The 17,346-nt window shown below is 42.0% G+C and overlaps 1 protein-coding gene across 2 annotated transcripts in view; it reads right to left on the bottom strand.

The window, feature by feature from the left end:
• Window positions 1-17,346, bottom strand: part of LOC149317400 (phosphatidylinositol 3,4,5-trisphosphate-dependent Rac exchanger 2 protein-like) — a 182,225-nt gene that overhangs the window by 52,237 nt on the left and 112,642 nt on the right. For both annotated transcript variants that reach the window (XM_089517426.1, XM_089517427.1), the window contains exons 24-28: window positions 16,068-16,290; window positions 13,156-13,363; window positions 9,770-9,949; window positions 7,280-7,374; window positions 4,607-4,689 (exon numbers count right to left, since the gene is read on the bottom strand). In XM_089517426.1, coding sequence (XP_089373552.1) covers window positions 4,607-4,689; window positions 7,280-7,374; window positions 9,770-9,949; window positions 13,156-13,363; window positions 16,068-16,290 — 789 coding nt within the window. The remainder of the gene's footprint in view (window positions 1-4,606; window positions 4,690-7,279; window positions 7,375-9,769; window positions 9,950-13,155; window positions 13,364-16,067; window positions 16,291-17,346) is intronic.

The following is a 17,346-nucleotide window of genomic DNA, read 5'->3' as shown; positions in this document are numbered from 1 at the left end:
CCTTATCACCTTGCGTGGTTCCAAGGAGAATGGGGAGAGCCAACCTACATAAGGCTTCAGTTTGTGTATGTTAGAGTGGACAATTTTGGCACATTACAGGGTCAACTGTCTACCTCTGGGACCCTCCAGAGGCAGCATGAATTGTCAACAGTGCCACTAGACATGAACCAAAAAAAATACTCTCAGGGTCAAAAGGGGGGAGCAATATATCAAGCAATGCAGGGCAGGGTCTGAGACATTTATAAAAAAAACTGCTGCTCATCGCAGAGGCAAGTCACTTTTTGGGTCAGAAAAGGGTGGTCGAGGGAAGCCTGGGGGGAATAGGAGTCAAAAAATAACTTTTGGCCCAAGCTTTGACCAGTCTTGTTTTAGGTCCTTGCTTGCCCAGCAGCTAAATAAGTGGGAAATCCACTGGGTGATCCTGGGCAAGTCACATTCTCTCAGCCTCAGAAGATGGCAGTGGCAAACCTCCTCTGAAGAAACCTGTGAAAATCCTGTGATAGGGTCACGTTAGGGTCACCTTAAGTCAGAAATGACTTGAAGGCAAATAACACCACCACTACCAACTTCAGTCAACCGAGCCAGAATGGAGCTATCCAAGGTCCTGTTTTTGCTTGTTTTCTATGCAAAATAGCTTTTGACTTGATTTTGTTCACCCTGTCCTGGCTTTCTCTGCTTTGTTTGGTTTTACTTTCCATATGTTTGTCTACTTTGAGGAGATTTACCTGTTCCCACCAAACATGACTGGCTTCCGCTACAAGCCCTGAGTACCCACAGGATTAGACAGATCCTCTGTGTTTGTTTCAAATTGAAACAGAAGTGAGACTGAATCTGAATGCAATTACATTTTTTTCTTCTCACAATTCTTCTTATCTCAAAATCATTCATTGAAGGTACATGTATGCTTTTCCCATGTGGCAAATAGGTAGTTAAGGCTAGGTGTCACTTAAATTTGTTTTAAAATGTATATCCTTCTCTTCAAGTGCCGGAGACAAATCCATGCTCACCCACAGTCCATGGCTACTTTTTAACTTTAATTAATACAGGAAATCTTATCACACATCTCCTATTGCACATATAGTTTTACCCTAGATAAAAGAATTAAAATAGTGCTTGATAATACTGAATATGTAACCCTAGGAAAAAATAAAGCCAAAATGCCATTGTTAACCCCAATTAGACAAGATCCATTGGATCAACAGGAACTTTGTAAATTGCTTCCGTAAACTACATTCATTCAGTGGGTCGATGCCAGTTAGAACAATTCTATTGATGTCTACATGTTGGAGACAAAGAATCTGTTTTCTTTTTAATGACCTTTCTCTGAACTTATTTTAATTTTATTTATAGTTTAATTGTAATTCTTACTCTTGTATAATGAGAAATGTTTAGCTATATCTGTTTTAAAAGGATGCCTTGAATCCAAGACTGGAAAAAAGGCAGGATATAAATAAATGTAAGTATTATAGCAACAGGAGAACTGGTATGATGTAGTGCAGGGGTCGGCAACCCCCAGCCCACGGGCCACATGTGGCCTGCCGAGGCCGGGGGACCGGCCCGAGGCCGGTCCTGCCGCCGATTGCCAAAGGCCCCACGCCGGCAGCAATCGGCAGCAGGACCGGGCCACTCATGCGGGGCCTTTGGGGGGCCCACGCCCTCTCACGAGAGGCTAAAGGTCTCTCACGTGAGCGTGCGGGGCCTTTGGGGGGCCCACGCCCTCTCGCGAGAGGCTAAAGGTCTCTCACGTGAGCGCACAGGGCCTTTGGGGGGCCGCCAGCCTCCTAACTCCTTCTCAGCCTCCGCGGAGGCCGGGAAGGAGCCTGCAGGGCCGAGAAAGAGGTCTCCAGTGCAGGCGGCCCCCGCCGGCTCTTTTGCCGGCCTCTGACGGGGCCTGGGCCCCCGTCAGGGGCTGGCAAAGAGGGGGAGGCCTCCAGCGCTGGTCCCGCCACCAGAGGGTGGAAGTTCCACCCCCGACATGCAGCCCCACCCCCGGAGGGTGGAAGCTTCCCCCCAGCTTCGCCCCCCCAGGTGTCTGAGGGACAGCAACCCGGCCCCTGGCTCAAAAAGGTTGCCTACCCCTGATGTAGTGGTTTGAGTGTTGGACTGTGACTCTGGAAATCAGGGTTCTGTTCCCTATTCTACCATGGAAGGCCGCTGGATGACTGTGGGCAAGTGAAGCTCTCTCAGCCCCAGAAAACCCCATAAGAAGTTTGCTTTGGGGTTGCTATAAGTCAAAAATGACATGAAGGTATGCAACAACAATGATAACAACAACAAATCCCTGGTGTAACTCAAAGACACATCTCAGATAATATTCACAAATCACACTGGTAGAGCTTCGTACTGTTGAAATACATCTCTGTTTTGTATCATATAATTAACATTTTTTACAAGAGAAAGCATCTAGAAAATTATCCCCTTTGCTGTGTTCAATCCACGTAGCTCCCACTGAACTGGATTTGAGTCAACTCAGGAATAATATATACATTAGACCAGGACTTTTTAATTTTAAAAACAATTAAAAATCACCACATCAAATCGTACAAAATTATGGTTTTTTTAAAAAAAAAAAACATACATCTCAGTAGGAAGCCCTCCTGCTTTTTTGTTGTTTGTTGTTAACTGCCCTCAAGTCAATCTCAATCGATGGCAACCAAGACCCTCTACCCTCCACTGCTGTGCTCAATTCCTGCAAACTCATACTCATGATCTCTTTAATAGAGTCCATCCATCTTGCATGTGGCCTTCCTCTCTTTCTACTTCCCTGTACCTTTCCTAGCATTACTGTTTTTCCCAATGTTTCATGCCTTCTCATGATGTGTACAAAGAACAACAACCTGAGTTTTCTTGGCTTCTAGGAAGATTTCTGGCTTGATCTGCTCCAGGACCCATTTGATCGTCTTTTTGGCTGTCCATTGAATCTTTAGCACTCTTCTCCAGTACCACATTTCGAATGAGTTGATTTTCCTCCCATCCTCCTTCTTAAATGTCCAGCTCTCACATCCATATATGGCAATAGGGAATACAATGGCTTGTACGATTCTAACTTTTGTGCTCAGTTGTATATCCTTGCATTTTAAGATCTTCGCTAGTTCTTTCCTAGCTTTCCTTCCGATTCTTAATCTTCTTCTGATTTCTTGGCTGCAGTCTCCATTTCTATCAATGTTTGATCCCAGGTATGAGAATTCTTTTACTATTTCTATTTCTTCATTGTCTAATTCAAATTTGTGTAGGTTCTCTGTGGTCATTATTGACCACATTATTTATGTTCAACAATAGGCCTGCCTTTGCACTTTCTTCCTTGATCTTTCTTAGTAGTTGTTCCAGGTCTTTGAAGTTTTCTGCTAGTATTATGGTGTCATCTGTGTATCTCAGATTGTCGATATTCCTTCCTTGTATTTTCACTCCTCCTTATTCTGTGTCCAAGCCTGTTCTGCATATAAGTTGAACAAGTAGAGTGATAAGATGCAGCCCTGTCTGACTCCTTTGCCAATTGGGAACCATTCTGTTTCTCCATGTTCTGTTCTGACAGTAGCCTCTTGTCCTGAGTACAGATTCCTCATCAAGACTATCATGTTGGCACTCCCATGTCTTTTAGGGCATTCCATAGCCTTTCATGATCTATACAATCAAAGGCTTTGCTGTAGTCTACAAAGTTATGCTGATTTTCTTTTGAAATTCCTTGGTGCTTACAGGAGGTCAAACAAAAGCAGGGAGAGGACAGCATAGCCTAGCCTCCCACAGAAAGGAGTTCTAGAGGATGGGAGCAGCTACTGAGAAGGTTTTTCTTGTGTCCTCACCAAGCGAACCTGTGATAGTGGCAGAACTGGGAGAAAGCCATCCCTGTTGGATCTTAAAACTCTGGCAGGTTCATGTGCATAGACATGGGACTCTTTCACATGGGAGGCAAGCATCATTGAAACATGATTAAAACATGGTAATAGTGTGATCGGGGAGAAGATTATCATACCCCCGCACACTTCTCCTGTGTCCCATGCATAAACTGTAATGGATGCATCATTGGGTAACACCAGAATCTCTTATTACCCAATGGAGTGACCATTACAGTTTATGCACGGGACACAAACGGGATAATCTCCCCCCCACATCGTGCTATTACCACTTTTTTAATCACATTTTAATTACGCTTCCCTCCTGTGTGTGATAGAGTCCATAGTTTTTCAGACAGTCTGGATTATATGGAATTTTTCACCAGAAAAAGGAAAATAAATATTATGACTAATAATTACATAAACACGGCTGTGATAGTCTAAAAAAGAAATATGTAACCAGGTCCTACTATCAACTGTGCAAAGCAAAGAAATGCAAGTTTAATCCAACTCACTGGTGTAAATAACCTAGCTGTGTTCCTGGTCTCTCATGCTAAATGGCAACTTCTGGATGCAGTACTGTACTATACAAAATACACCTTTGTGATCAGTGTATCAGTTTTTCTTATGTGTAAGTGAATACACCATTGCCATCAAGAACCAACACGGTATGTGAAAAATTCAGTGCTGAGAACTGGGATCTTGGCAAACAAAAGCATTTTAAAAAATCAAGTCGTAACACTGCTTTAACTGTGTAATTGCTCTAATTGAATTACCTGACCAAAAAGATGCTCCAAACAGCCATGCAATTTGTCCTGCTTGTCATGGGAGATGCGTATACTCAGAGGAAGTTCATCACCTATTAAAACAGTAATTGAAATTGTTGTTGACTAAAGGCTGTAACAGACTACTCAGACTCTACGTATGGAATATTATTTTCATAGAATCATAGAATCATAGAATCGTAGAGTTGGAAGAGACCACTAGGGCCATCCAGTCCAACCCCCTGCCATGCAGGAAATCCAAATCAAAGCATCCCTGACAGATGGCCATCCAGCCTCTGTTTAAAGACCTCCAAGGAAGGAGACTCTATCACCTAATTTTTGTTATTATTTTTTCACAGAAAAGCTCCAGATGGTGGAGCAGGGCTGCTGCAAGGCAGGATGGCTTTGTTTCTGTTTCTGTTAAAATAGTAACTTTACTTCCCTTTCAGAATTTGGAAAAGAGTAGTTGGTTGCCATGGTGGTTTAAGAAATCTGGGAGATGTAATCCAGAAAGGTAACTTTTCCAAGCTCTTCTCCCTTTTTATTTCACTCTGATTCTTTCCTTACAGTTTTATTCAGGTCAGCTGAAGCCTACTATATATTTCATGTTCTCCCTGCCTCCAGTTTCTGAAATTCTTGGGCCCTGTGGAGGAAAGGGGGGGGGGGGTAAAATTTGGTGCTTCTTCATTTTCTTCATTAGTCACAACTGTGTTCACTAATGTTGTGCTCACAAATCCCTATGGAGGAATGCAAGAAAAAGTAGAAAAAACTTGGTCTTTTTTTAAATGGAAGGTTGTAGGGGCATGGAGAATGTTCAGAAATGGCAGCCAAGTGTTCAAGGGCTGCATGGTTGTTCTATTCTTGAATACTCTACATAGGTCAAACAGGCCAGTCCCTGCACCAGAGGATAAATGGACATAAATCAAATATTAGGAGAGGGAATACACAAAAACTGTTGGCAGAACATTTCAATCTCCCTGGGCATTCTATCTCAGACCTCAGAACAGTAAACAAAAACAGCTTCATTTATATACCGCTTCATACTGAACTAATAGTGTCTAAGCAGTTTACAACTGTAAGCTAATTGCACCCAACAGTCTGGGTACTCATTTTAGCTATCTCGGAAGGATGCAAGCCTGAGTCGAGCTTGAGCCCATTTGCTGATATTGAACTCGCAACCTTATGGTTTTGAGTGAGCGGCTGCAGTACAGGCATTTAACCACTGCATCACCAGGGCAGTCCTTGAACAAAACTACAAAGGTAGATTGGAAAGAGAAACAGCAGAATTGGAATTCATCCATAAACTACAGTCCCTCAGCAACTGACTGAACAGGGATAATGGCTTTCTGACTCACTACACACATTTCAATGCAGAGCCTATCCTCAGCGGGGTGTCCTCTCTTTACCTACAGGTTACTTTCCAATGCCAAATTGGTCTTGCCGCTTCATTGTCATAAACATTGGCCAGTGCACAACATCTTTGTTCACTAACAGCCATAGTTAAAACTAGACTTGCTACTTCATTTCCATGCACAAAAGATTTTAAATTTGAATGGACATTCTCATATACCAATGGCATATATACAGTATGTCTGTCACTGGTTTCCACTCCACTATATACATCTGAGGAAGTAGACAGAAGTATACAAAGCTCATGCTGCCAACTTCTTTATTTCAGTTAGTCTCAAAGGTGCCACAAGATCTCTCTACATACTGATTCTATAGACTAACATGGTTATATCTTTGAAATCTGTTCTTGACAAGTATGCAAGCAGAGCATACTTGGCATCTGAAAAATTTTGTTTAAATATATTAAGCAGCAGGTGTGGGGATTTAGTACAGTGATATTACATGTACTATTCCATAGTTGCTAACAGTGCATTAAATGTCCTTGTAGTATTGATAAATGCAGCATTTATACTTCACAAAATGAAATCTGTATTTTCAAGAAATTCAAATCCTATGATTTTACTGGAGGGTGGAGAAATATCATTTCCCTGCAATAGCAGTGCAAGCTCAAACATCACTGCCATGACAGCTCAGCAAGCAACCTATTGTTTTGTTTTTAAAAAATAAGAGGTTCTGGAAAAATCCTTCATCTCTGCATCTTGGGTAAGATGGAGTAAAAGAGGTACTTAAAAACAGAATGGTCTCACTCCAACAGATGGTGCTTCTCGCAACGAATGAGGAAAATGCATGCCACTTTCCTCAAGCAACAGTCACTGAAATGAGAAAAACGTTGCCCTACAACAGAAAATACAGCCAGCTGAGAGTTGAAGCCTGCACTATTTCCAAACCAGGAGCTTTATGCTGCCAATATTGGTCTTTACTATTTGTTCTCTCTCCACATGCCACTGATATTCGGGGGGGGGGGGGCACGGGGGGGATTAAAGATTATTTTTACAATCCACTCTAATTATCAAGTGTTCATTTTCTGAAACTGCAGAGAGAAGTTGCTGCTATAACTGCAACAATAAGACTGATTAACATTAATGTTAAATGTTATTAATTTGTACGGGAAACTGAAGTTTCTGCAGAACACATATACTAACAAACTAATTACAGTATTTAAACAAAAGAAAGAAAGACATTTCTTGCATCCACTTCAATGAAGAACTGGACAAATCAGCTACAAAACTCACTCAAGTCCATCCAGAAAAGTATATTTTTTTAAAAAAAAATTACCAGAATCCATTTCATCACTGTGAAAGTAAGAACTGCATTGGCTACTGCAAATACTGGTAAAAGAAGCAATAGAATTCCTGTTGCTGTTGCAGTCACTGAATAAAAGAAATACACAATAATATAAATCATTCCAGAACATTCACATTTAAACAGTGGCTTCCTTATTCTTTTATCTTTTCTTGTCCAAACACCTTTTTGCATTACTTTACCAAAGTTATTTATGTCATTAAAGAAGGCGCTCAGTACATTTTATTTTTTCTTGAGGAAGCGAGCTCAACACTGTATAATTTTAAAGCTTAGCAAAATAATGCCTAAAGCTACAATCCAACAGAGTTTAGTAGGCTTAAGCTCATTGAAGTAAACACATTTAATCTTCAAAATTCTTAGGAAAGGACAAATCTGTCCATTTTAGTTTGTTTTTAAATTCTTGTTTCTCCCACCATAAATTTATTTCATGCTATTTTCTCATCAGTTTGGGACTTTTAAAAAGTCTGCATGAAAATTCACATAATTTCTTTATTAACCTTTTCACACGTATAGCAACTTTTGCCTAGTACAGTCGGCCTTCCTTATACATGGATTTGCCATCCGCGGATTTGAGCATCCGCGGATGGCAAATAGGGAAATTGTCCCCAATGGCGGCGCGCGTTGGGGACAATTTCCTTCTCCTCCCTCCCTTCCCTCGCTTCCCTCCTCCCTTCCCTCCCTGCCTCCCTCCCTTCCCTTCCCCTTACTTACCTTTCTCTCTCATCGCAGCGGCTTGGCCTCCGCCACCGCCGCTGCGGGGGAAGCCGGGTGGCAGCGGCGGAGGCCAAGCCTTGGTTTCCTCGCCACCACCAAGAAAGGGCGCGATGGCGGTGCTGGAGGCCTCTTGGCACCCAACAGCACCGCCACCAGGCCTTTCCTGCGGTGGCGGCGAGGAAGTAGGGCTGCCGTGCTGGAGGCCTTCAAGGCCTCCCGCGCCGGCTTCCAGCCTCCTCCAGGCCTCTGCCGCTGTGGAAGGGCCGGATACCGGTGCTGGAGGCCAAGAGGCCCCAGCACCGACACCTGCCCCTTCCGCGGTGGCAGTGGCGGTGAGGAGGCTGGGTGCTGGCGCTGGAGGCCTTGAAGGCCTCTGGCGCTCCTGCCCTCCGCGCCTCCTCTTCCCCACCTTCGCGCCTTTTTTTGGAAGAGGAGGCGCAGAGGGCAGCAGCGCAGGAGGCCTTCAAGGCCTCCAGCGCCAGTACCTGGCTTCCGCTGCCGCGGAAGGGCCGGGTAGAGGTGTTGGAGGCCAAGAGGCCCCAGCACCGATACCTGGCTCTTCTGTGGCCGCGGAGGCCTGGAGGAGGCCAGGTGCTGGCGCTGGAGGCCTTGAAGGCCTCCCGCGCTGCTGCCCTCCGCGCCTCCTCTTCCAAAAAAAAAGGCGCGGAGGTGGAGAAGAGGAGGCGCGGAGGGCAGCAACGCCAGAGGCCTTCAAGGCCTCCAGCGCCAGCACCCGGCCTCCTCCAGGCCTCCACGGCCACAGAAGGGGCGAGTGTCGGTGCTGGGGCCTCTTGGCCTCCAGCACCGGTATCCAGCCCTTCGGCAGCGGTGGAGGCCTTGAGGAGGCCGGATGCCGGCGTGGGAGGCCTTGAAGGCCTCCAGCGCGGCAGCCCTGCTTCCTCGCCGCCACCGCAGGAAAGGCCCAGTGGCGGTGCTGTTGGGTGCCAAGAGGCCTCCAGCACCGCCATCGCGCCCTTTCATGGCGGCGGCAAGGAAGCCGAGGCTTGGCCTCCCCGCTGCCACCTGGCTTCCCCCGCAGCGGCGGCGCAGAGGCCAAGCCGCTGCGACGAGAGAGAAAGGTAAGTAAGGGGAAGGGAAGGGAGGGAGGCAGGGAGGGAAGGGAGGAGGGAAGCGAGGGAAGGGAGGGAGAAGGAACTTTTGTCCCAATGGCGGCGCGCGTGCACACGCGCCGCCATTGGGACAAATGGGACTTGAGCATACGCGGATTTTGTTATACGCGGGGGGTCCGGAACGGATCCCCCGCGTATAGCAAGGACCCACTGTATACATATTTGTATGGAATTTTCCTTAAAGCAATTCTCTTTTGTACTCCCTCTTCCCAAAAATATTCATTTATTTGTGCACTTCTCTTTGATATACACAGTTTTGTATGCATGGCTTCTGGTCAGGAAACTGCATAATGAATTTTGAGAAATGTGAACTGTTTTCTGATATGTATATTGATTCAAGAAATACAGATTTGGTAAGGTCTTATGATGATATGCCCCAAATGAAATTCTTTCCTATCTTTTCTAATTCTGTGCTCAAATGTGGACCAAGTAAAGAAAGCACTGAAATTCAATTTTTAAAATACAAAATAATAGTTACCATATTAATTTTAGCTGCCTGATGAACTCTAACTTTAATTTTAATTGTGGATTTTTTAAAAAAATTACACTATGTACGAAAAACACAGAATACAATTCATATGTTATGCTCTCATTATTGATGGAGATAGGACACCCTTACCTATATGAATCTCTGTTGCTAATAGTGTCATGACCAGAATCTTCTTGTTCATCACCTGTTACGCTGAAACAGACCTTTTTCCCATTGCGTTCTCCTTTTTCGTTATCACTGTCTGTTGATGTTAATGTTTCATGGGTTTTACGGTCTGATCTTGGAGAATATGTTATTGAAGAGAGAAGGCTGCAATGACATAAATTGCTCTACAGTTAATAAGAGAAGAAAACCTCCATATATTACTAACACAGTATGTAAATATTTCATTTGTGAAATGAATATGACACAGACCTAAGATGCAATAGGCATATAAAATAGACAAATCTAACATATTTAGATTGCACAAAATGTAATTGTGCCATTTGCCCAGAATATCATTATCTTGGGCCATGTTAAAGAATTGTATTGAATCAGATTACAATACATCACAAATATTGAAGAGTTGAGGTGTTATAATACTTTGAACAAATAATTATAGGAACTGAGACCCAAAACAGAGAGGCAGACGTGGATGGCTTCTGGTCATTCTGGGGGCATGGCATTTACATGATGCATGCCTCTGCAGCGCCCAGACGCCAACCTAGGTGGTCCAAAACCAGTCCCAGAAGAAGCAGATCTTTTCCGCTCCTATTTGGAGCCATGGGAGGAAGCAACATTGGGGCCACAGCGTGTGTTCACCATGGCCCTGGGGCAATTAGGCTGGGAACGGCTTCTAACCACACCTTCTCGCCCATCTGCTTCGCCCCTAAAACCCAACAGTCCATAAAAGCAAACCTTTATTAACAAAATTCAGGTTTTAAAAAATGAAATTTTGAAGATCCAGCCGATATGTAATATTCAGAGACTGAGCATTATAACAAACACTGTCTGCTTAGCCTCAAAAAATGTTCTGCATCTTTTCAGTGCCAAACAGTTCTGATCCAATATAGCTTTTTCAAATGGAATAAAAGAACATAAGATGATGTTAGAACTATAGCTTCCAAGCCAAGGAAAGTAATAGCCCCACTATGTCTCCAGCTGCAGACCCAGCATTTGGGCAGCCACATGGTCTCAGTGCCTCCTCCTCTCCTCTACTTCCCCTCTTCCTCACTAGCCCCAAGGAAGTTAGTTTTCTGGGATTTTTTCCCCACTTTCTTTTATTCCGGCCCCCCATCGCAGTACGATAATGGCTAAAATCAGTTAATAAACAACAAATTAGTAATAAACAACAAAAGAAAAAAACAAAAGGTATAATGGGTAAGGCACAACATTCAAGCATCATTTTCATTTTAGGAAGCTACGTTCTCTTAGGAAAATAATAATATCTACTGTGAGGCAGCTGATAAACAATGATTGACAGAAGCAAGATTTGCAGCAAATGCCACTTAATTATCTGCCCCCTTCTCCAAAACAAGATATAAGAGTACTTTGCACCTTTTTTCAATGTCCCACTACACATACCTGCGAGGTTTGCTTTTTGGAATTTATATGTTTTTTAAAAATATTTTCAAGCCATGGATAAAACTGGAATACATGGACATGGAGGATTAACTGTATTAAAAACTTTATTAAAAACTACACTGCTGCTGCTGCTGTTGCTGTTGTGTGCCTTCAAGTCATTTCTGACTTATGGCAACCCTAAAGTGAAGATATAGGGTTTTCTTGGCAGGTTTCTTCAAAGAGGATTTGCCATTGCCATCCTCTGAGGCCCAGAGAGAGTGACTTGCCCAAGGTGACTCAGTGGGGTTTCATGGCCAAGCTTGGATTTGAATGTTGGTCTCCAGAGTCCTAGTCCCACGCTCAAATGACTACATCACACTGACTTCCATACATCCTAACTGAATATCTGTTAATTTATTTTACACAGACTTCTTGTTAACAAACACTTTATGTGAGAGTCTCTTATGTACTGTTAACTTTTTCAACTATGTGACTAACTGAATTTATTTATTCTTAATTATAGCATGTTTATTCAAGCATGAAAAAAGAGGAGAGAATACTAATATTATGTCATATACACCTAGGAGGAGAAAAGCAATGACATTGGAGTTTACACACACGAGGGCTCTCATTGCCCAAACGTCACCAAACTGTGACGGAAGCGCTATAGTGGGATCGTGACTGACGCTATTAAAGTATAACGCTTTTGTTTTCATCATGGAAGCGTTATCGTAATCATCAGGAAAACAGCCCTTTCTTAGTAACAGATTAAATCGTTAAAAAGAAAGGGCTATTTTCCTGACGATTACGATAAAGCTTCCATGACAAAAACAAAAGCATTACACTTTAATAGTGCCAGACGCAATCCCACCATAGTGCTTCCATCACAGTTTGGTGACATTTGGGTGGCAGGAGCCCTCGCATGTGATAAACTCCATTGACAATTTAGTGAGTACAAAGCTGCTGGAATATTCAAATGCAAATATTAATCAAAAGAGATTGATTGTTGTTAAGAATGTGAAATATATTTCTTGGTTCATCCAACAATTAAGTATGTTTCAACTTGATAGCATTTATGCTATAATATTTGGAAATGAAATAGTGTAGTGTAATGGCTTGAACACTGATTATAATTCTAAAGATCAGGGTTCACTTCCCGGCTCAGCCATGGAAATCCAGTCGTTGACCTTGGGCAAGCCACACACTCTCAGTCCCTGTGATAGGTTCACCTTAGGGTCCCTGTAATTCAGAAGACCGATGTGAAGCTGACTTCAGATATCTTTCATTTTCAATGCCAACAGCCACTGATGTCAATTGTCAGTCATACTTTTCAGCAGTGTCCATCATGGTAGAGATGAGTCAGAGGCTTAAGGCCTGTTCCTAGAGGAGTGCTTTCCACTGTACCATCCTGTTCATTCTTACCTGGGGTGTGAAAGCAGTACAGTAACTTCAAGCAGAGACCACATGTGTCTCACCCAAGCATCTCAAGCACTTTGAGCATCCATACTGGCTGGGAAGCTTGACCAATAAGAGATGCACTTTTTAAATGATGCTAGCAGAAAGGCAAAACCCTGAGGGCAAGCCTGGCTTTGACCGCCTAATGCTAGATGGTACAGAGAATCTAAAATTGTTGAAGCCAGTATCCAAGTGGCCAATGCCAAAGTGAAAATGAAAGTGATGGGCAATTCCTCACAATGCAGAGGTAGATTTAAAAAAAACTTGTGTTTTCAGCAGGAAGCCACTTATATAGAGTTGCTGGAGGTGGGCAGGGCTACCACCAAAAAGTTTATATAACATTCTATATAACATTTGAATGGTGTTGTGTGCAGGAGCAGAATAACCCCATTCCTTTGAGACCACAAAGAACAAAACACAATTTACATAAATATTAATATTATTTTTCATCACTATTTGCTATTTATTTATCTGTTAATATCAGAATCCCTAAAAATGTATTCCAGTTATTTACTTACTCATCTACTTGTGAAACACAATTTTCCACTTCTTTTAGTGCAGCCTGCAATTTGCACAACAATTTCTGATAGACATCTTGAGTTTCCAGGTCCTCTTCTTTTAACAAGTATCTCAATCCATGGCCATCCTGCTGATTTAAGGAATGTCCAGATGGAGCTGCCATAGTAGTGATTGTATGCTGTACATAAACCATAGGACTCAGTTTACCTGGGCATTATAAAAAAGGTTTTTTTAAAGAAGTATAAACAGGTTCTCAGCCAAACTGATCTCTGCAGTTTAATTATTTTCGAACAAAACATTATTTTCTATTTTTCAAAGATTATAATCAGTATGTTAAATCAATCCAAACATGGTAAAATCGGTACTTCATAGTAAAACCTGTCAGTAAATAACTAATTATAAATAAACACTAGGCAAAACAAAACACATGTAACAATGATTGCTTCTAAAAAAGGGAGTGTATTTTTTTGCAAAAACGTTTTCAGAATCAAAAAGCACTTCAGTCAATCAATCACGTTATTGATACTTCATTGATACTTTCCCCCAAGACTGGTATTCCAGGTGGCTTCTTAGTTATTGTTCCAAAAAGAGAAAGGATATGGTGCAGGGATTCAAAAAAGTGGGGGGATAGGATCAGTGGCATTACTAGGGGAGGTGCAGTGGTGCATCCACACTGGGTGATGCCCCAGAAGAGAGGTGATACCCAATTCGGCTCTTCCCCTGCCATCCTGCATATGCTCCTTCTCCCGCCATCCTATGCATGCTTCTTCCTGCCATCCTGCGCACACTCGTTTCCACTGCCATCCTGTGCATGCTCCTTCCCCCCCCATCCTATGTGTACTCCTTCCCCCTGCTGTCCTGCATACACTTCTCAGCCCTGTGCAACAAGGCAGGCTGCGCGCACTTCCCCCAGAAGCACTGCTCCTTGAAGCCCTGCCATCACAACAGGTGATGCCAGGAGCAGGGATGCCACTGAATAGGATTTAACTATTCAGCAATGGTGTCTATTACTTTAAATAGTATTCATTTTTCTTGAGCAACTAAACATGCAGTTGAATACAAGACACTAAGAAGTTATCATGTTTGCAATATGGTTACAGATTGGATAGAATCTTTATATAAATCATGAACTGGGAAGCAATAAAGGAAATTGCAAAGAAGGAGTAGCACATGCAGAAGAGAAATAGACATGTACAGGACAACAAGACTGTTGGAGAATGTGAAACACAGAAATTTTATCACAAGCAGAGTAATCGGTATTTGCAAGCAGGAGCAACAACCAGTCCCACACCACCACCACACACAAATATACATAGGGAAACATTCAGGTTTTATTTTCTTTGATTAAAAAAAAACACTATAAAATAGATTTACTTACAACAATAAAAGGTAATATTACATCTCATGATAAAAGTCTCTGCAAACATGTGCTATTCAAATATTGGAGGAGAAAGAGAGAACTGCACACTCCAGAATGATGGGACAAAGTCAGAATAACTGCAGACTAACCAGTGCAGAAAGAAAAATTGATGTAGCTAAGACCAATGGGCAGGAAATGTCATGAATACATGCTACACCTGGACAGATATGCAAAGTAACAATGACTGAGTTCAGGGAGGTTCAGGCACAAACGATGGACGTTGCCATACACCACAATGCATTGTGATGGCTACCAGTTTGCATAGTTTTAAGAGGGAATTAGATGCACTCATGGAAGAAAAGGTTATTTGTGGCCACATGTTATTTGTGGCCACAAGTATCAGAAACAGTATACGTCTGAATATCAGTTTCTAGGGTGCATGAGGGAAAGGATACTATTTTACTGACATCCTCCTTGTTTCTCATAAGCATTCAACTGGTGTAGAGTTTTTTAGATTCCACTTTATTTGTTTCTAGTTTAGAGAGTCAAAATTTTACTTAGACAATGAGCACACATAGATATTGAGGCTAGCTTTAAACCACTATTTAAATGATTTATTGGATCAGACCATTCCTGGGTCATGCCAGGACACAAAAAAAGAACTAAATTAGTGAAATAGTTGATTGTGCAACTACCTTGTACATGGACCTTCTCCACAGACATAAGTAAATGAGTGGAAATTTTGAGTTACCTAGATGTTTGCTGGACAAAACAAGAAAAAAAAACAATAGCAAGTAACCACAAAAAGGATAACTCCCTCTTATGGGAATAGGTAGGCCTAAGCAGTGATAGCAATCATTATTTAGATTTTAGCGTAATAAAGCATAACTAGTTGAAGCCATAAAGAGGTGGAGTTAGTCTAAAAGAAGTCCTAGGATACCTTCTTCAGATGCCTTTGTGCCTATGAACTAAAGATTACCAAATGCTAACTGTGTATTGCCAACTCCATCTTTAGGTGTTCTTTTCTTTCTTGGTATGAACACTTAATTTTATCAGTCTTTTTTCTGTTAAGACTTACTTTTTAAATAAAGGTAATTAAACTGATTTGAATTCTGTTGTGTTCTGGAAATCCTAGATGGTGCAATGACAATCTAAGACTATTTTATTTCTCCTGGGATAGGTGAGTTGGGGGTAATGGGCATCCCTGAGTGAAGATGATTGGGCCACCTTCAAGCAGAAGCACACAATGTAGTACACTTTCATCTTCAGCCACTTTTCCTCTGGGTAAGATCAGAAGAGGAGATTGGGGCATTATTCAGGATGGGGAGGAGGAGAGCAATGACTATAATATTTGACCTTGACAGCAAGTAAAACCTGTAAATTTCTATGGAATCTAAACTTGTTCCCTGACCCCTTTGCAGCATTAAAAATCAGGCTTGCACATATTTCCCATTACACTATTTCTTTATCTTCCTTCCTATGTGGGATCTAACACAGAGAGCTAGATATCAATTAGGGGAGAAAAGAGAGACAGCAGATATTGAGCCTTACCATGGTCAGTGTATTTGTTCTCTTTCTCATGTGAAAGATGTTTTCTGCTATCCAATTGAACACCAAAGGCACTGCCAACTGATGTTGAAGTTTTAGGATATGAAACTTCCATCACATTGATGTGGCAGTTAGTCGGACAGAAATCACTGCTGTGTAGTGGTGAAATCTTTGACTTGGCTTGCTTGAAGGTAGGCCAAGCTCGATTTTTTAAAACCCGTGAAAACTGCAAGAGAAAAATGGAGAACATTAAATTTATATTAGTATCAAGATTAATATTAAAATTGTTATACTGTATATACTCACGTACAAGTCTAGAAATTTTAGTCAAAAAATTAACACAAAAAAAAAAAAAACCTGGGCATAAAATACTGTTTGGAAACACTGAAATTCTGGACCATGCCAACCACTACCATGTCAGGATGCACAGGAAAGCCACTGAAATCCACAAACACCTGGACAATTTCAAAAGGAAAGAGGAATCCCTTAAAGTAAACAAGGTTTGGCTACCAGTCCTGAAGGATGGCAAGATAAAGACAAATGCAAATGAGAAATCTCCCAGGGTCAGTGGTTTCCCAGCAGACAATGAGCATTAATCAAGCAGACATTAGTCCTCTTGTGCAGACCCTCACACCCTGAGGACTGCCATTAGCAACCAACAATACACATGCAAATCACTCCTGCCTTTCCAGATCACACAATATATATAGCCAAGTCCTTTCCAGGAAAACATTCGCTTAAGATGCCAGCCACAGATGCTGGTGAAACGTCAGGAAGAAACTCTGCTAGAACATGGCCACATAGCCCGAAAAACCCACAAAAAACTATGGATGCCAGTCATGAAAGCCTTCGACTTCACACTTACATTATCACTTTACTGAATATTATATTGTACAAGTGACTTTCCCATGAAGGAAAAACTCTAGGGCCAGCCTTTTGTAACATATTTCTGCATCCTGCTAAGAAAAGCAAGATAACATCAACTGTTACCAAAATATTGTTACAACTGTGAATGTGCAGATAACTTTTCTCCTTGCTTTTTATGTTCCCTTACTACACCTGCAGGAAGAACTGGTATATATCCTCTGCACATGCATGGCCCTTATTCGCTTTGTAAGGGAATGATATAGAAGTTATACTTCCAGAAATTTGTTTTTGTTCTTATTCACTTTCAAATCAACTCTACCTATCACAGTTTTTTTTGTTTTGTTTTGTTTTGTTTTGTTTGTTTTTTGTTGGACAAGATATATCCTGAGGAGGTTTGCCATTGCATTACTTTAAG

Source organism: Sceloporus occidentalis, unplaced genomic scaffold (assembly GCF_023333645.1).
Source record: "Sceloporus occidentalis isolate IW3139 unplaced genomic scaffold, rSceOcc1.0.p SCAF_3, whole genome shotgun sequence".
NCBI classification, from domain to species: Eukaryota; Metazoa; Chordata; class Lepidosauria; order Squamata; family Phrynosomatidae; genus Sceloporus; species Sceloporus occidentalis.
This window is presented reverse-complemented; position numbering and strand designations above follow the sequence as displayed.